At 44.5% G+C, this 18999-nt stretch overlaps 1 protein-coding gene across 2 annotated transcripts in view; it reads right to left on the bottom strand.

The window, feature by feature from the left end:
• The window catches only part of MAP3K9 (mitogen-activated protein kinase kinase kinase 9), an 86659-nt gene that overhangs the window by 64073 nt on the left and 3587 nt on the right, over positions 1-18999 (bottom strand). For both annotated transcript variants that reach the window (XM_039469166.2, XM_039469167.2), the window contains exon 2: positions 12784-13197. In XM_039469166.2, coding sequence (XP_039325100.1) covers positions 12784-13197 — 414 coding nt within the window. The remainder of the gene's footprint in view (positions 1-12783; positions 13198-18999) is intronic.

Here is an 18999-nt window from a genome sequence, read left to right as displayed (position 1 = left end):
AGAGATGAAAAGGGGCCAAACATGCTCTGTTTACCTTCCAAAACAAGACCACAAAACTCAAGGTAAAATCCCTTCAACGCATCCTGAATACTCCAGTCTTAAATGACACTGTGTAACGAGAAAGCTAAGTTGACACAGGGAGGCCAGGGGAGGATGTGAAAAAAGCAGACTAATGCAGCAGAGAAGGGAGGGAAAGAAATATATTGCCTTCCTCCTGGGACAAAAGCATTTTAATTATCAGCTCAGAGTCCAGCAGACCCATAAAACTGGCCAGCTGTCCCATTCAATCAAGCCAAAGCCTGGAACAGACAGGACGAGACAGCATTTTTCAGAGGACCTAGCACTTTGAGTTAAGGTTGAGTCCAGCGCGTGCAAGACGCATGGGCCTTTTCCACAAGAGGCTTTTGCACAGTTAGAAGGGGCTGGTGGGGCTCAATTCCAGGGGCTTCCACAGAAATAAATCTGCCTGTTCCAGTGGGAACAGTAAAACTATGCCTGGCTGGCTTATGAGAGGGCTTCTCAGAGCTGCCTAAAACCCTCACGCACCACTTTGAAAAGGGAAATTCAGCCATATCTTGTGTGCAACTAAAACAAGAAGGAATGGAAAGAAGTTTCTCCTACTCCTTAGAAAGGAAGAACAGCACAGTGCCATTTACTGAATGCAGCGCCTGTGTGATACTGACATACAATAGCTCACATCATCTTAAAACAGTATTGCTCATTTCTGCGCTGTTCATATTTTACAGATGAGATTTCCTGCAACTCCAAGAGGTTAGCCATGTGCCCAATGTCAAGTGCTCAAGAAGTAGCTTAAATCCAAGTCTACCTAACTCCAACGCCAGTGTTTCTTCCATTAGACCACAGTGGTTCCCAAAACCAATCTTAGGAGAAAAATGCTTTCTTCTCAGATCAAAACCTTAGAGTTTCCTATAAAGAGCAAAAACCCTAGTGAAGTTAGGAGGGAAAGGGACATGCAATCCACAGCTTATAATATGTCTAATTTATATGTCTCACTCTTACAGTATAGTGGATTGCACACAGCACGTGTCATCCTGTGATTCTGCTGGTCAGTGGGGATATATAAGACACACAAAGTTGCCTAAGTGACCTTGAGCCCCATCTGGAAAAGCCCTATGTTGCTCCAAAAAAGTGAGCAGGAAGCAAGTGTAAATCAAAGCAGCAGCAAAGCTCTGAGACACCAGGATGCCCCTTGCTTAGCTCCAAGGACAGATTGGCATGCAACTAACTGTGTCCTGCTTCTAGGAGGAAGGCTGTTCTTGGATTATTGTGAATCCCCACGATGGTTCATGTGACCAGAGCATCTTCTCTCAGCAAGGCCATCTGTCATGCCCTGAGCAGCAATGGGGGAAGGGGAGCACTTGTGGGCCCCTGTCAACTGTGTTCTCTGCTAAACCACTCGGCAAAGATTCCCTTTCAGGAGATACAGCCCTTGCCAGAACAAGCACTGAAGGGGAAAACTGAGCACATTGCTGCCTGACACACAGAGGGAGACAAACCATGCAGTCACTAACACTCCCAAACACACAGACATTCATGCTTTAGGTCCTGGGCGGGACCTCAGAGACCACTTATCCAAACCTCTCATTTTCCAGATGAAGAATCTGAGGTCCAGAGAGATCACAGATGTGCCCAAGGCCACCCGGCCAGTCAGTGTCAAGGACAGCTCCGAGGCCCATGTTCCTTCTACTGCACCAAAACACCTCTTAAACAGATGCCCAGTTTAAGTTCTCCGTAATGATACTGATTCATAACCTTCTTTGAGTCTTACATTAAAAACAGCCATGACCTTTTCCCTCCAAAATGAATCTAACCACATTTTGCAGAGATTCCAGGTGGTTCCCTGGCCCTATGTTAATCTTTACATTATAAGAGGAACAAAGTGCAATTCCCCAAGAGGCTGTCAGGGGTACTGAAGGGGACTCCACAGTAAAGACCTGGGATGGAAGCTACATTTCTCCTGACTCAACCAGACCACTGACATCACTGCTTTGCATCCTATCCATAAGTGATCCTGAGCTACCTCATCGAAATGAGGTGAAGAACCAGGTTAAGGAATGGAAAATTCTCTAAGAGATGCAGAGGAAAGGAGAGATAGGCAGGCTCTTCTCTTATCTCCTTAGAGATCCTGAAGGACAATCTTGAACCTGAGCAATGACAGTACCACAGACCATCTGCAAACTGTGGTCAATACTTAGCTCTCACCAGGTTTGCTTGGGGAGAGACGGGGGAAAGGGAAGATAACAGTAATTTATTATTTACTTTCAAGGCAATTGTGGCTCAAATTAGAAAAAACAGATCAAAGAGGCAGAGACGAAATATTCATCCGGAAATCAGAGCCCATAGGCCTTTCAAAGCCTTTCTTGCCCTGCATTCAACCACTCACCAACGCCGCGCTTTCAACAATCAAAAGCTCACAGTCCAGAAACCCCAACCCCACAGCACAAGCTTCTGCTCCAACTCCAGCACAGCAGTGTGAGAGCCTCAAAGTTACCCAGTGTCCTGAGCTACTTCTCGCCCCACTGAAGAAGCTGCAGAGAACCTCCATGGTGATGAAAGAAGCAGCAGAGTTAGGCAGGACTCTAGAGCAGCCGCTGTGAAACAAAGGTACGTGGCCCACAAAGGGATCTATTTTCCTTAAAATCCTTCTCCAACAACCATAAGAAAGGACAAAGGCAAGAGAATCCAAACGTGCAATTTGCCTCCTGGGAGGTCACACTATACTGGGCACTCGGGCCTGCTGTCCTCACTACCTGGAACCTCCTTGTCCCAGCTTCCCTTTCTACTTTGTCTCCAGTCTTCCCTCTCTCAGATCACATGGGAAACAAAACTTCCATAGGGAATTCTCCAGCACTCCTCTCCAGGCATGTCCTGTTACCAGCCATGCTCATGGTACTCACCAGTCTTGACTTTACATTTTGTGTAACTTTTCTTTGATCAAGGTCCTTCTCCCTGACCCCACAGGGAGCTCCTGGAGGGAAAGGCCCTTGTCTGTTTCTGTTTGCTGCTGTATTTTTAATAATCAGGCACTCCGATTGGCCCAGAAAAGAAAACCAACTTTGTGCAGCAGATGGCCACAAAGGCACAGGATAAAAGGGAAAGGCAGGGTTCCTAAACCACGTTAAAGAACCAAGAGATGGTGAGGCATGGCGGCTGATGCCTGTAATTCTAGCACTTTGGGAGGCCAAGGTGGGCGCATCATGAGGTCAGAAGATCGAGTCCATCCTGGCCAACACGGTGAAACCCCTTCTCTATTAAAAATACAAAAATTAGTTGGGCATGGTGGCGCATGCCTGTAATCCCAGCTACTTGGGAGACTGAGGCAGGAAAATCGCTTGAACAAGGGAAAGTTAGAGGTTTCAGTGAGCTGAGATCGTACCATTGCACTTCAGCATGGCAACAGACCGAGACTCCAATTCAAAAAAAAAAAAAAAACAAAAAAACTGAGACCTGCAACAGGACTTGCAAGTCAGATCTCCAGACTTACTGGTTTCTTCTGCTGAGTCCTGTTCACCTAAGCAGGTTATAGGCTTCATTTCAGCTTTATTCACTTAGGTATTTATTTTGGCTTGCAGAACGTGTCTCTGCATTCATGGGAAATGCTACCCATCCACTGAAGAGGATGCTTTGAGACCTGCCAGGTAGCTGCTAGCTAATCTCTGGCATAGCCTCCTGCAACCAAAAGATAAATCCAGTTATTTGAGCATTTGTACACTTTTGCCTGGGAAAATCCTCAAAACCCATCCATTATCTTCCAACTCTCTCTAAGAAGGAACGTGTAGCAAAAACCACCATAGGACCTGACTGAGGGGAGAAAAAAACAGGGAAATACAGAAGCACCTGAGCCAGGTACTTCCAGAAGTATTTCATTTGGAGAGGCCTCCAAGAAGCATACAAAAAGTCATTTACTTACCTCTCAAAAAGGACCAAGACTTGAGTTCTCCAGCTGATACTTCACTGCCTCCCAGGTCCACTCTGGGAATGTCTGATTGCCTATTTCATTCTCCTGAAGGAAAAAACTGCTTTTACAGCTACTCCTCATCCTTTTTTCAAGGCAAGTCTAATGCCACATCATCCTTGCCCAGGGTTCCCATGCCTTAGCTGCTTCCTCCATCAGGCAGAATGGGCTCTACCATGTGCATAGGACAACAACACTAAAGACTGGGATCCAGTGGGTCACAGGATGCCACAGGTCTGGCAGCCATGAGAAATCCTGCACAGGAAAACCAGTCAGGGGCTTTGGCCAGTGTGTGGTCCAGGTATACTCCAGGGCTTAGAATGTAGAGCCTGCTGGGCCAGGCGTGGTGGCTTATGCCTGCAATCACAGCACTTTGGGAGGCTGAGGCGGGCAGATCACAAGGTCAGGAGTTCAAGACCAGCCTGGCCAATATGGCGAAACGCCATCTTTACTAAAAATACAAAAGTTGGCCATGCATGGTGGCACGTGCCTGTAAAATCCCAGATACTCGGGAGGCTGAGGCAGGAGAATCGCTTGAACCTGGGAGGCAGAGGTTGCAGTGAGCCGAGATTGCACCACTGTGCTCCAGAGCGAGACTCTGACCTGAGACCAAGGGCAAGACAAAAGCTCTGCCATCCTCACACTGGTGAAAGCATGTCTTCAGCTTCCTGATCTTGTGCACTCCAAGAGAATGCTGGAGATGAGGACAAGGTGCAAGTGAGCAAAATTGGGAGGGGGAGATGCTACATGGGCTTCCAGTTCTAAGAGGAGCAGCCAATCCAACAACTTAACAAAACTAGAGCCGGGCGCGGTGGCTCAAGCCTGTTATCCCAGCACTTTGGGAGGCCGAGGAGGGTGGATCACGAGGTCGAGAGATCGAGACCATCCTGGTCAACATGGTGAAACCCCGTCTCTACTAAAAATACAAAAAATTAGCTGGGCAGGCATGGTGGTACGTGCCTGTAATCCCAGCTACTCAGGAGGCTGAGGCAGGAGAATTGCTTGAACCCAGGAGGCGGAGGTTGCGGTGAGCCGAGATCACGCCATTGCACTCCAGCCTGGGTAACAAGAGTGAAACTCCGTCTCAAAAAAAAAACAAAAAAACAAAAAAAAAGAACTAGTACAGGCACTATGAGGAGCATGACAGGCAATCCCCAACCTGGGAACAAAGGGAACACTGAGGTTGGACAGAACAGCCTGGGAGTAGACCCGGCAGCACTCAGCAGTGGTCTACTCCAGCCGCTCCTAGCAGCCGGCAATAGCTGCAGTGGAAACACGGGCCACTGAGTTAACAGGGCTGGTGATCAAGAAAAGTGTGAAGAGGGGAGGAGGCAGAGGCGTTTGAGATTAATAAGGAATGCACTGTCACAATACCACACTCCAGCATCCAAAACAGGTGGCTGGGCTCAGACAATTAGGATGGATCAAGGGCCTGAGGATTCTGAGGATGAAAAGCAAATTCCACATGGCCAAACATGGTGGCTCATGCCTGTAATGCCAATTCTGGGATACCAAGGCAGATGAATTGCCTGAGACCAGGAGTTCAAGACCAGCGGGGCATCATGGTGAGATCCTGTCTCTACCAAATAAAAAATAAAATAAATAAATAAATTATTCCACACAAGTGAGGTCTGAATGACATCACAGATAAGAGAAAGGGAATGTTTACATTTTGGGATCCCATACGTAAACCACTTCATGTGACATTTTATTCATTCATTTATTCATTCATTCCTTTTATCTATACATTTATTGAGGACCCTGCTATGCACCTGGAACTATGCTGGGTGCTAAAGATACAAAACCTATTTGGAGATGTAAGGGATGCTTCTGAAACTGCAGCCAACAAAAAGAGGCCAGAGGATGTAACTTGGCAGGTTGGCCTGCAGGCCAGCGCGGGGTTTGTTTTGTTATGGCCTGTGAATGCCTACCAGTGCTTTAGATTGACTCACCCTGGCTGAAAGGCATTTGAACTTGCAGCCATTAGACTAGTGGTTCCAGCCTTCTGTTACTCCACTATGCTTCTACGAACTACCAGGTGATACACATTTAGCAAATGATAACTTAGCGCTGACCACAGCAAGGATATGTGATGGGCTACCAGAAGAAGCCAGGTTTGAGTTGAGCACAGAAAACTGTGGAGGTATTGGATAGGCAGAGAGATGAGGTGAGGGCACCCCTGCCAGCAAGGGGGAAAGGGGAGACCAGTTTGGCTAAAGGAGAAAGTGCCTCTAGAAGAAGGGAAGGCAGCAAAGACCTCATGAGAATTTAAGCTGATGTCTGAAAAGAGGAAGGCAGGTGTGCCTAGTCCCAAACCAAACACAGTTCACTACGCACTTCTGCTCTTTCAGCTATAAAATTCAGAGTAAGTTGCTTGAAACCAAAAAAAGGTACAGGCAGGGGATAAATCAAACATGAATGCAATGTGGATGCTATGGCCCTGTGAGCAGAATGACGTTATTTCCAATTATATGAAACTAAAGCCCTGAAGGGCCACACAGAACAACATGAAACACCCCAGCTGTCCAACAGGAATGTGCAGGCAATAGCGTAGTGACTGGGGGCAAAGGCTGCCAGTGCACTAACAAGGTGGAGGAGAAACACATGCTACAAGCAAGATTTTTGTTAGGATATTATCTAGGGGTAAAAACAAACACACAAAAATGCGCAGAAAAACTGGAAAAACACACAGTTTTTACCTGTGTTTTTCTGTTTTCTTTCTTTCTTTCTTTTTCTTTTTTGAAATAGAGTCTCACTCTGTCGCTCAGGTTGGAGTGCAGTATTACAATCACAGCTCACTGCAGCCTCGACCTTCCAGGCTCAAGTGATCCTCCCACTTTAGCCTCCCAGGTGGTTGGGTCCACAGGCATGTGCCACCATACCCAGCAAGATTTTACTGTATTTTTTGCAGAGATGAGATTTTGCCGTGTTGCCTAGGCTGGTCTCAAACTCCTAGGCTCAAGAGATCCGCCCACCTCGGCCTCCCAAAGTACAGTGATTACAGGCTTAAACTACTGTGCCCAGCCCTTTTCTGTATTTTCTAAGAGAAGAAAAGTGATTTAACAATAATAAAAGTAATGACACTTTGGATGTTTTTATATTCTCCAAAGATTTTTCATATTATTTAAATATTTACATTTTCACTGATTTAACCTTTTTTTTTGAGACAGTCTGGCTCTGTCACCCAGGCTGGAGTGCAGTGGTGCAATCTCAGCTCACTGCAACCTCTGCCTCCTGGGTTCAAGTGATTCTCTTGCCTCAGCCTCCCAAGTAGCTGGGATTACAGGCACCTGCCACCACATCCAGCTAATTTTTGTATTTTAGTAGAGATAGGGTTTCACCATGTTGGCCAGGCTGGTCTTGAACTCCTGATCTCGAGTGATCCCCAGGCCTCACCCTCCCAAAGTACTACGATTACAGGGATGAGCCACTGCGGCAGGCTACTTATTTAACTTTTAATGGACACTATTAAACTGCTCTTCTGCCAAATGCCGTTACACCAAGTCACCCTACTACACAAAATCCTGAAGTTCATCTACCTGACCACAAAAGGGCAACCCTTCCATTTAAGACCATCTTTCAATGCATTTGCTGACAATCATGTAACTGGTTTTCCCCAATTTGATGGAGCACAGACATAAATCCATTTTTATAGCCAGAGGCTTTTTGCAAGTAGAATTAGGGTGTGATGCTTAAGTTGATGATGTGATGTGGTAAAGTAGAATAAACCAGCAGTTAAGCCAGGGGTCTGAGCCACGTGTCCCAGGCCTGGCTAAACTTGTTTGGCTGTGTGATGCTAAACATCTGAGGTAATAGTTCATACCGATACATGTCCAGCATTAAGATTCCATGGTAAGACTGCTAGCTGCCAATTCCTTAGCAGCAATGCTCTTCCTTGGTAACATTAGACCCTGATTCTCAGCTGGGCTCACTGACACCCAGCATAAAAGCCTCCATCTTCCTGTCCACTCTGCAGCTAGCGATGGCCAGGCGACCATACTCTGGCCAATTAACGCAAGCACATACACCATGTTGGACTTCTGGGAAACTGTGGGAGCCAACTCAGCCACATGGGACACCTTTTTGGTGCTTCTGCTTCCCCTCCTCCTTCAGGCCCATGACTTGGACCTCTTAACTGGCACTCCAGCAGCCGTCTGGACCACAGGGTGACAATGAAGATGGAAGCCATGTACTGGGATGAGGGAGTAAAAAATAGGAGCCTGGGTCCCAGACACCAATATGGAGCTGCCCTAGAATCCTCCAGACTTCTTTCCAAAGACAAGTAAATGTAGACCTAGTTTAGCCACTGTTATTCTGTTTGGCTTTTCAGGTTACGTACAATCAACCTAAACTCAATGTAGATTCTGTATCAACATAGGCTACTATATGCTATACTTGTTTCATTGCCAGTAAATTGCAAACGACTTTTTAAAGTAGGTGATCAGGATAACAAAACATTTTAATAAGTCCCTTTACTGAGCCTTTCTAACAGCTAGGAGTTTATCATCAACTGCTTTTTCTTTCCCACAAAGACAGCTTCCATGCATACATACTCTTTTCTCTAATGGTCAAAGTCAACTAACACATATAATTCCTAGTATTCTGCCCTCGCATGACAATGACCAAAATCCAATTCTCTGGAATCCTTAACAAAGCAAGGAAAACAAGCCAGTGCTCCCATCTACAAAATACAAAGCAAGTCATGGCTCCCAAGTTGGAGACAATGGGCAAGGAAGTGGCATAACACTTCTAAGATAATTTTCAGCCTGGGTCACAAAGTGAGACCCCTCCATTTCAATTAAAAAAAAAAAAAAAAAAGGGCCGGGTCTGGTGGCTCACGCCTGTAATCCCAGCACTTTGCCGAGGCGGGTGGATCACGAGGTCAAGAGATCGAGACCATCCTGGTCAACATGGTGAAACCGGCCGGGCGCGGTGGCTCACGCCTATAATCCCAGCACTTTGGGAGGCCGAGGCGGGTGGATCACGAGGTCAAGAGATCGAGACCATCCTGGTCAACATGGTGAAACCCCGTCTCTACTAAAACTACAAAAAATTAGCTGGGCATGGTGGTGCGTGCCTGTGATCCCAGCTACTCAGGAGGCTGAGGCAGGAGAATTGCCTGAACCCGGGAGGCGGAGGTTGTGGTGAGCCGAGATCGCGCCATTGCACTCCAGCCTGGGTAACAAGAGCGAAACTCCATCTCAAAAAAAAAAAAAAAAAAAAAAAAAAAAAACATGGTGAAACCCCGTCTCTACTAAAAATACAAAAAATTAGCTGGGCATGGTGGCGCATGCCTGTAATCCCAGCGACTCAGGAGGCTGAGGCAGGAGAACTGCCTGAACCCAGGAGGCGGAGGTTGCAGTGAGGTGAGATCGCGCCATTGCACTCCAGCCTGGGTAACAGGAGTGAAACTCCGTCTCAAAAAAAAAAAAAAAAAAAAACAGGGCTGGGCATGGTAGCTCACACCTGTAATCCCAGCACTTTGGGAGCCCAAGGCAGGCAGATCACCTAAAGTCAGGAGTTTGAGACCAGCCTAGCCAACATGGCAAAAACTTGTCTCTACTAAAAATACAAAAATTTTCCAGGTATGGTGGCTGGCTCTTGTAATCCCAGCTACCTGGGAGCTGAGGCAGGAGGAACACTTGAACCTGGGAGGCGGAGGTTGTAGTCAGCCAAGATCACACCATTGCACTCCAGCCTGGGGGACAGAGCGAGACTCCATCTCAAAAAAAAAAAAAAAAAATTAGTAGGGCATGGTGGCACACACCTGTAACCCAACTACTCAGGAGGCTGAGGTGTGAAGATCACTTGAGCCCAAGGGCCAAGGCTGCAGTGAGCTCTGATCATGCCACTGCACTCCAGCCTGGGTGACAGAGTGAGACCTTGTCTCGAAATAAATTAATTAAATTAAAATTAAAGACAATCATTTTCAAGGCATGTACACATTGCAATGGAATAAGAACAGTTGTGGCCAGGCACGATGGCTCACACATGTAATCTCAGCACTTTGGGAGGCTGAGGCAGGCAGATCGTGAGGTCAAGAGATTGAGACCATCCTGGCCAACATGGTGAAACCCCGTCTCCACTAAAAGTACAGCTACTCCGGAAGCTGAGGCAGGAGAATTGCTTGAACCCTGAAGGCAGTGGTTGCAGTGAGCCAAGGTTGCGCCACTGTACTCCAGCCTGGGCAACAGAGTGACACTCCATCTCAAAAACAAACAAACAAACAGAAAACGGTGGTATTATCAAGGCTCATATTAGATACATACAATCCTTGGCAAATATCCACCCACAGAAAAATGTCAAAGTGCTACCCCAACACACATGTAAGATTTAACAATTAGCATCAACATCAGCACCAACCATGCAGCCCACTGGACCATAAACATTACTCAGCATCAACTGTATTGAGAAGGTCCTTTAAAATACTGCCGAATGTGTAAGTATTATACAACTCCTGCAATCCTGATGGCTCCCCCTTGACAATGCTAAAATCCACATAAGGACGAAGAATAGACTAGAGTTTTGTCTCCTGAATAACAGTTTTGTCTCTTGCCCTCTCCTACAAGCAGCAGAACCTTGATAGGGTAACTTGTCCTTCATAAGAGCCTCCATTCCTAAATACAAATCTCCTAAGAGGTAAAAATGTATATGTAAAGTATAGCTTTAAATTATACCAAAATTCAAAACTTCATCAAGCAAACTATTAATTTTTACAACTCTGTTATCCTAGCCCGACTTTCTAAATGGGCTCAATTATATAATATTACAGTACATTGCCTAGTTCTCTCAACATGATAAAGATATTAGGAAAAGTAAAATAAAGAAAATTCAGCTTCTCCATTACATTTTCCGGCAATACATCTGCCTCTTCTTATCCCATCACTTAAAGCAATCTCTAGGTAGAAATTACTCTGAAAAGAGGTCACCAAAAGCTTTCATTTATTTAAAGAATAGAATTTGGGAGGGGAGATGAAAATAATCATAGGATAAAGAGACAGGAAAGCGGCAAAGAGAAAAAGAGAAACCAGATTTTTAATGTAACTTAAATACTTCACATGCATCATATCTAAAATACATACCTAATGTTTCTTACTCACACGAGAAGAAATTTTTCTATTATTAAGGGGGAAAAGAATACAGGTAGAAAAGATAAGTGTATATTTGTATATGTATAACCCAGTTACGCTTTAAAAATGTCAGGAAGGATATGCCAAATGCAATAGTTGTTCTCTCTAAAGGAAAACATTATAGGTTAACTTCGTCTTCTTTTTATCTGCACTTTCTAATTTTCTACAAGAAACACTTACTACTTACATAATTTTTTTTAAGAGATGAGGTCCCCCTTTGTTGCCCAGGCTGTCTCAGACTTCTGGGCTCAAGCAATCCTCTTGCCTCAGCTTCCCAAAGTGCTGGCATTACAGGCGGGAGGCACTGTGCCCTTCCAGCACTTACATAATTTAAAAATGTAGTTTTAAAAGTAAACAGATTCACAATAGCATCAACAGAAAAATAACCACATCTGGAACAGCTTGAAACAAAACAAAGTCTGAAGGATTTCCAGGCTCAAAGCTGAAGGATGCGGGGAGAGTGAAGTCTCTGGGGGCCCATGCTACCCCCACCCAAAGTCCTTCAACTCAAATGCTCTCCTCTCTGGGACAGGATGCTCCAAGTGATTTTAAGTACATACCATTATGCAACTGTGTCCTCTTTACCACCCAGTTTAGGCAAGAGAGAGCACAAACTACCACAGAAAAGAAGCGTATTCAGCCCTGCTGATTCAGCCGCCATGAAGGACTGGAGCTTCTACCAACTCACCATTTAATATTTAACACTTGCTTAAAATCTGGTTTATGGATTCTGGATGTTTAATAAACAGTTGCTTCTCAGTTCCCTGCTAATAAACACTAGGTAATTATGACATTTAATTAATACCACCCTTGGGCTACAGGAGGTCAGTAACATTACTAGCAAGCCATGGTCTCAAAATGGACATTACCACCCGAGTCAGCTCACAGTTTAAACAATATGATTCCCTTCTTATAGTCCCTTCTCTGATGAGTACCTCAAGTTGAGGTGTTTAGGTAAACATTCAAACAAATAATAAAGGTTTGCTCTACCTCTTGTTCTACAAAGAGGAAAACCCCTTTTGTGATGACATTCATACTTCCCACAAGTGAAAAAATAAATCTATGTGTTTTTTGCACAGCCTATCAGAATAACACATTCTGATATGTGGAAGAATAGCAGGCAAGGTCATTCTTGACTGCTAAAAAAAACCTCAAAATTATCCCAAACTCCTCAGGCACCTCATTCCTCTGTTCCTAAACCAATCTTTCTTGGCACTCATTTCACCCCCTACATCTCAATTCAAGGATGGAATGTGTTTAAGCAAGGAGTTTCACTGCCTACTAAGGTGCCATTAGGAATCCACATTTTTTTTTTTTTTTTGAGACGGAGTTTCGCACTTGTTGCCCAGGCTGGAGAGCAATGGCCCAATCTTAGTTCACCGCAACCTCCTCCTCCTGGGTTTAAGTGATTCTCCTGTCTCAGTCTCCTGAGTAGCTGGGATTACAGGCATCCGCCACCAAGCCCGGCTAATTTTGTATTTTTTCTAGAGACAAGGTTTCTCCATGTTGGTCAGGCTGGTCTCAAACTCCTGACCTCAGGTGATCTGCCCACCTCAGCCTCCCAAAGCGCTAGGATTACAGGTGTGAGCCACCGTACCCGGCCAGGAACCCACTCCTACTGACGTCATGTATCTGCAACTGGTCTGAGACCCTCCAGCCCCATCTCTTCATACTCACTGTTGCTGGACTTAAGGTCGCGGTGGATGATAGGAACAATTGCCTCATCATGTAAGTAGTTCATCCCTCTGGCAATCTGCACAGCCCAGTTCACCAGGATGTCTGGGGGAATCCTTTTCCCAGATAACACTCTATTCAAAGGTCCTCCACGAGCAAACTCCATAACCAAGCAGAGGTTGGGTTCCTTCAGACATACCCCTCTTAGGGCAATGATGTTGGGGTGCTTCAGCATGGCAAAAAGCTTGGCCTCTTGGCGAACATTCTCTATGGTCTGGCTGATGTCCTCATCAGGGTCGTGACGAGCTGCTTTCACAGCAACCTCATCCCCTATCCAGAAAGCACGATAGACCTTCCCAAAGCCCCCGATGCCAATAATCTCTTCCAAGGTTAGCTCCGCAAAATCAATCTCTAACACTGAGAAAGGGAAGGAAAAAAGAAGCAAGTCAAAAACATCCTGAAAACACAGTATTGAACCATTCATTTACCTGGATGGGTAAACAGGGCAGATTGTCTATTTACTGGGCCTTTCTGTCTCCCCATTATAAAGTAAATTTCATAAGGGCAGGAACTGCAATTAACTTATTTTCCTTTGCATTTTCCTTAGTGACAGTCATCACACAGTAGGTGGTCTATAAATATTCATGAAAAAAAAAAATCCCACCTAGAAAATTATGCGGAATCCTGTACCAAAACCAACTATTGTAACTAAAGGGAACGTAGGGGAGATCCTTTTTACTTTACTTTTTAAAAAATACATTTAAATATAGAGATGGAGTTTGCCATGTTGCCCAGACTGGTCTCGAACTCCTGAGCTCAGCAATCCTTCTGTCTCAGCCTCCCAAAGTGCTGGGATTACAGGAGTGAGCTGTTGCACCCAGCCGAGATCCTTTCTTTGAGACTTATTCAGCTTTACTGTGTGCTCAGTGGTGAGAAGCACCCAACTCAGTACCAAGGCAGACACCTAACAACCAAACCATAGGATGAGAAGAGCTTCTGCAGAAGTATGATTAGAGGCTTAGGAAAATCACTAACTCCCACAGCAGCACAGAGCACTGAGCGGGTGAGTGGGGAAAGGATTCTCAGGGAAGGTAACATTTGAAATGGGCCCTAAAGAATGAGTAGGAGAGATCTCAGGCAATGAAGGAACTCAGGGTAGGGAAGGACAATCAGGCAGAGGGAAGGATGGGAGCCAAGAACGTGGAACAGGGAATACAAGGTATATTATTAGGAACTCCAGGGAGTCTGCTGGGGCTGGGTCATGTGCATCAGGATTGGAGACGAGGCTCAAAACCTTGTTGAGGGTAACCAGGCCAGAAAATGGGTTAAAAGCCATTCTGAGGGGCTTGAAGTTCACATTGTAAACAAGAGGAGTCATGTATCTTTCAGAAAAGAATGTTGTCAGACCTGTAATTTAGAAAGGAAACCAACTCTGGCAGCTGCTGGAAACTAACCTGGAAGACAGAGACCCAATAGCAAAAGGACACTTTAAGGAGGTCTTGCAGCTCAGAGGTCTAAACCTCAGCAGCAGTGAATATGGGGGTACGCAGTCAATTTGGGAGACTTTCAGAACTTGGTTCTACCAGGACCTGGTGACTGAAACACACGGGAAAGGAGCCTCATCAGAGAGATCTTACTCCAGCAGTCATATGTGCCTCAGTCCAAGCCCTGATGGTCTCTGTATCCCACCCAAACAATCATTCTCCTTCCCAAATACAGAGTTTGAACATAAGGTACTTGACTGTATATTTCTTTCTGTGTGGAAAGGCTTTCATGGGTAGATAATAATACCTGCCAGTGATTATAAATCAAGTGACTTATGGTATTAAGTGCTATACGAGCAAAGTGTGTTTTGTTTCTGGTATGAAACCTGTTCTCTATCTTATTTTCTTTTTTGTCTTTACCTGGCTGATTCATACTTATACCTCAGGTCTTAAATATCAGTTTCACAGTAGAACTTCTCCATCCCTCAGACCAAACGAGGTCAGGCCCCTATCAAACACTTCCATGGCAGTTTGCATTCCACAAGAGTCATCAAGGTTACAATTACTTACTTGCTCAATGCCTGTTGTCCAGGCCAGAATGTGAGACCCACAAGGGCAGAGATTCTGTCTGCCTCATTTACCACTGCACTTGCTATGCCAAACATTTTGTAGGTGACCAACAGATCATTGAAATAAAATGGAAAAAAAACTACCTGATATATTTGCCCCCTCTGATTCTTACGTTGAAATGTAATCCCCAGTGCTGGAAGTGGGGCCTGGTGGGAGGTGTTTGGGTCATGAGGGCTGATCCCCCATGAATGGCTTGGCACCCTCCTCACAGTAATGAGTGAATTCTTGCTCAAATTCATACAAGATCTGGTGTTTTAAAAGAGTGTGGCACCCCCCACCCCCGCTTTTTTTCCTCTTGCTTCTGGCTCCCACCATGTGACATGCCTGTTCCGACTTCACCATCCACCGTGAATAAAAGCTCCCTGAGGCCTCACCAGAGCCAAGCAGATACTGACACCAAACTTCCTGTACAGCCTGCAGAACCATGAGCCAATTGAGCTTTTTTTCTTTATAAATTACCCAGCCTCAGGTATTCCTTTATAGCAGTGCAAGAATGGACTAACACACTACCTCAGTAGGAAATAAACCTAACTCAGATCTAGGAAAAAAAAACTGAACTGGACCTGGACCTTCTGAAACAAATACAGAGAATAATCACACTTTACTAAAAAACTAAGAAAACAAAGATATATTTCTGAACTTCTGGCAAGACCAAAAGAGAAACTGCCCACTGCTGACTATTCCCTTCCTTACTCAGCCAGCCCATGTCGCCTCCATTCTCCACTCAGACGCTGGTGGTACTAAAAAAATCTATTCTTGCTTAATTATAATACCTCTATCCCATCTGGGGCTAATATTCATTTGTATTTTGTAACGCAACTGGCAGTCTGCACAAAGAAAACTCTTCGGAGGACAAGTGAAACGTATGGTCTCTAGCTATACAAAAAATATAGCCCATCCTGACCCCAAAATTCCAACTGTTCAAAAGGTTATCACCTTAGCCAGCAGTCTTCCTGAAGAATGAATGTCACTGGAGAATATTGTAGACTAGCAATCAGCATCCATTCCAAAATCCTTCTAGCATAAATTTCAGTACTACGGTTTTAGCTAAGAAGCTAAAAACTACATTTCCCAGACTCCTTTACAGCTAAAGTTCTAAATGCAAATTAAGTTCTCCTAATTAGATGTACAAGATTTGAAAGGCAGAAGTGAGATGAAAACCATCTTCTTGCTGCTTCTCCCTGCTAATGCAGCTGTAGAGAAGGTGGGATTTTCTGCCACAGAGTATTGGTGTCCAATCACTAAGTCTGTAGATGTGGAGAGGAATGTTTCATAGTCAAATGGTTGCCTAATCTCTGGGCTGCAGATACAGCAGGGTGTTTTTGAAGCCAACAGCTTCAGTGGTAGCTCCTGATTCTGTATCTTCCCAATTAGCAAAGTAGCAGCTGAGCTAGTGGGCCAGCTCTGCTATGTTCTGGGAGTTGTTCACATAGGTCCGGCTGAGAGCCTCGTCTCCCAGCCCTTACAACAATTCTGCAAGCACTGAATTTCCTATGCTAAATCTCTTTCTTGCTTAAAATAGCTTGAGCATTTCTGAGCCCCAAAATGAATCCTGACTGATTACTAATTTGTGCCTGATGTCATCTACATGAATGAGAAAAATATGCCTATGTTATAAAGAAAGATTAGAAACCCTTTTGGAGAAATACATGTTAAGAGTCTTCTTGGACATGGAGGGAAGGAACATTCATGTTTTTCTAGCAGCTTTTACATACATGAAAAGATGTGTGATTCTTTAACAAATTTGTATCCTCGAGTATCTGAATTCTCAAAGGAAATATACTATTGTACTTTCTCTTGTACCCTCCCTTCTTTCCTCCAGTCTTAAGCATAGTTGTAAACACACAGTAGGTGTTAAACATTTATTTAAATGCAGGAGGGATTGAAAAAATAAATGCAGGGAGATTTAAAGGATATGATTCAGTACTAGGGTGCTGAAAGGACAGCTCCTCTAAAAACCTCTGCAGGGAAGGGAAAGCAATAACCTCTCTTTGGGTAGAACATTAAAAATCTCAGGTTCTTGCTATTTAGTTAAGAAAATATTATGGCCAGACTACAAGAAAAGTATAGACCACAGCCTTCAAACAGACAAAAGGCAGGACCCAGGAAGGGAGGGAGGAGGGACCATTTTTCCTTCCCTGCTCAGTCCCTTGGGATAGGAACTAAGGAACTAGAGCTTCAGTTGCAGCAGAGTCTGTGGGGCTCTCCCTCCCTTCCCTACTCGAGTCAAGACCTGGTTTTAAGTAAGAATCAGGTCAAGCTGCATTCAGCACATTTTTCAGTTTCTGTGGAAGAATATTTCCAGGAATAAATCCTTATTCCTTCCTTTTTTTTTTTTTTTTTTTTTTTTTTTTTTTTTTTTTTTGAGACAGATTCTCTCTCTGTTGCCCAGGCTGGAGTGCAGCGGCACAATCTTGGCTCACTGCAACCTCCTGGGTTCAAGTGATTCTCCTGCCTCAGCCCCCTGAATAGCTGGGATTACAGGCATGCACCACCATGCCCAGCTAGTTTCTGTATTTTTAGTAGAGACAGGATTTCACCATGTTAGTCAGGCTGATCTCAAACTCCTGACCTTGTCATCTGCCCACCTCAGCCTCCCAAAGTGCTGGGATTACAGGTGTGAGCCACCGCACCCAGCCTATTCCTTCCATTTTTAATGTCAAGGTGTTATTCCCTCTCAATCATATGCTTGGAAACTGAATGTTTAGGCACATTTTGGTGGGTTTTGAGTAAGTGAATGGTAAACACTTCACTCAAAAATCTTAAGTACATCTGAAAATATGTCCTCCTACTTCTAGTGGATGTAGATAATAAAAAGTTAAAACTAATAGCCTTAATGTATACCCTGTGTGAAAACAGAAACAACTCTCTCATAAGAGAAACTTTTATATAATACCTAAGATTATATCTCCCAAGATAATGAGCTTGGAACTGTACAGTTTTCATCTTTCACTATGATAAAGAAGATGGGTGAGCTCCTGGGTTATTTATAGTTGTCATTCATAGACAGTTAAACTCTAACAGGTACCTACAATGGGGGAGATTAAGGAGATTAAAGCACTATATGAATGTAAAATGATTTATAATATCATTTTTATATCTTTTCTTTGTCGTGATATTTGGTAATTTCCCCTTCTGTTTTGAATAGTTTGAGTCCAGGCATAGTGGCTTACACCTGTAATCCCAATACTTTGGAAGGCTGAGGTGGGAGGACTGACTGAAGCCAGGAGCTCAAAACCAGACTGGGCAACAAAGGAAGACCTCATCTATGAAAAATAAATAAATAAAAATATTGGCTGGGCCTCTGGTCTCAGCTTCTTTGGGAGGCTGATGTGGGAGGATCTTTTGAGCCCAGGAGTTCGAGGTTGCAGTAAGTTATGATCACGCAGCTGCACTTCAGCCTGGGTGACAGAGTGAGACCCTGTCTCTAAAAATTTTTTTTTTTTTTTTTTTTTTGAGACAGAGTTTCACTCTTGTTACCCAGGCTGGAGTGCAATGGTGCGATCTCGGCTCACCGCAACCTCCGCCTCCTGGGTTCAGGCAATTCTCCTGCCTCAGCCTCCTGAGTAGCTGGGATTACAGGCACGCGCCACCATGCCCAGCTAATTTTTTGTATTTTTAGTAGAGACGGGGTTTCACCATGTTGACCAGGATGGTCTCAATCTTGACCTCGTGATCCACCCGCCTTGGCCTCCCAAAGTGCTGGGATTACAGGCTTGAGCCACCGCACCCGGCCTAAAAATTTTTTTTAAAAAAGGTTTTAAATGAAGTTTGAAGGTAAATTCTCACTTTATGGAAGCAATAATATGAAACTAAAGCTGAACACTATTACTTGACTTAATGTCTTCTACTCATGGTCCAGAATGTAACGTCACAACACATGCTCAGAGGGGAAGTTCAAAAGAGCAACTCTGGGGATGAGATGTCAGCGGCTCAATTTCATTCCAAGTCTTTGGAGACAAGGTTTGTCAATCATCTTCGCTTTCTGAGTGACACAAACTGACCTGGTAGAGCACACAGATGAAAGAGATGCACCAATCAGTTAACAGCCACGTTCATCTTCTGATGAACCAAGGCACTGCACTGAAGTTTTATATTTACATCA

Source organism: Saimiri boliviensis, chromosome 2 (assembly GCF_048565385.1).
Source record: "Saimiri boliviensis isolate mSaiBol1 chromosome 2, mSaiBol1.pri, whole genome shotgun sequence".
Taxonomy (NCBI): Eukaryota; Metazoa; Chordata; class Mammalia; order Primates; family Cebidae; genus Saimiri; species Saimiri boliviensis.
Note: the sequence above shows the minus strand (reverse complement) of the source record. Positions and strands in the feature narration are given on the sequence as shown.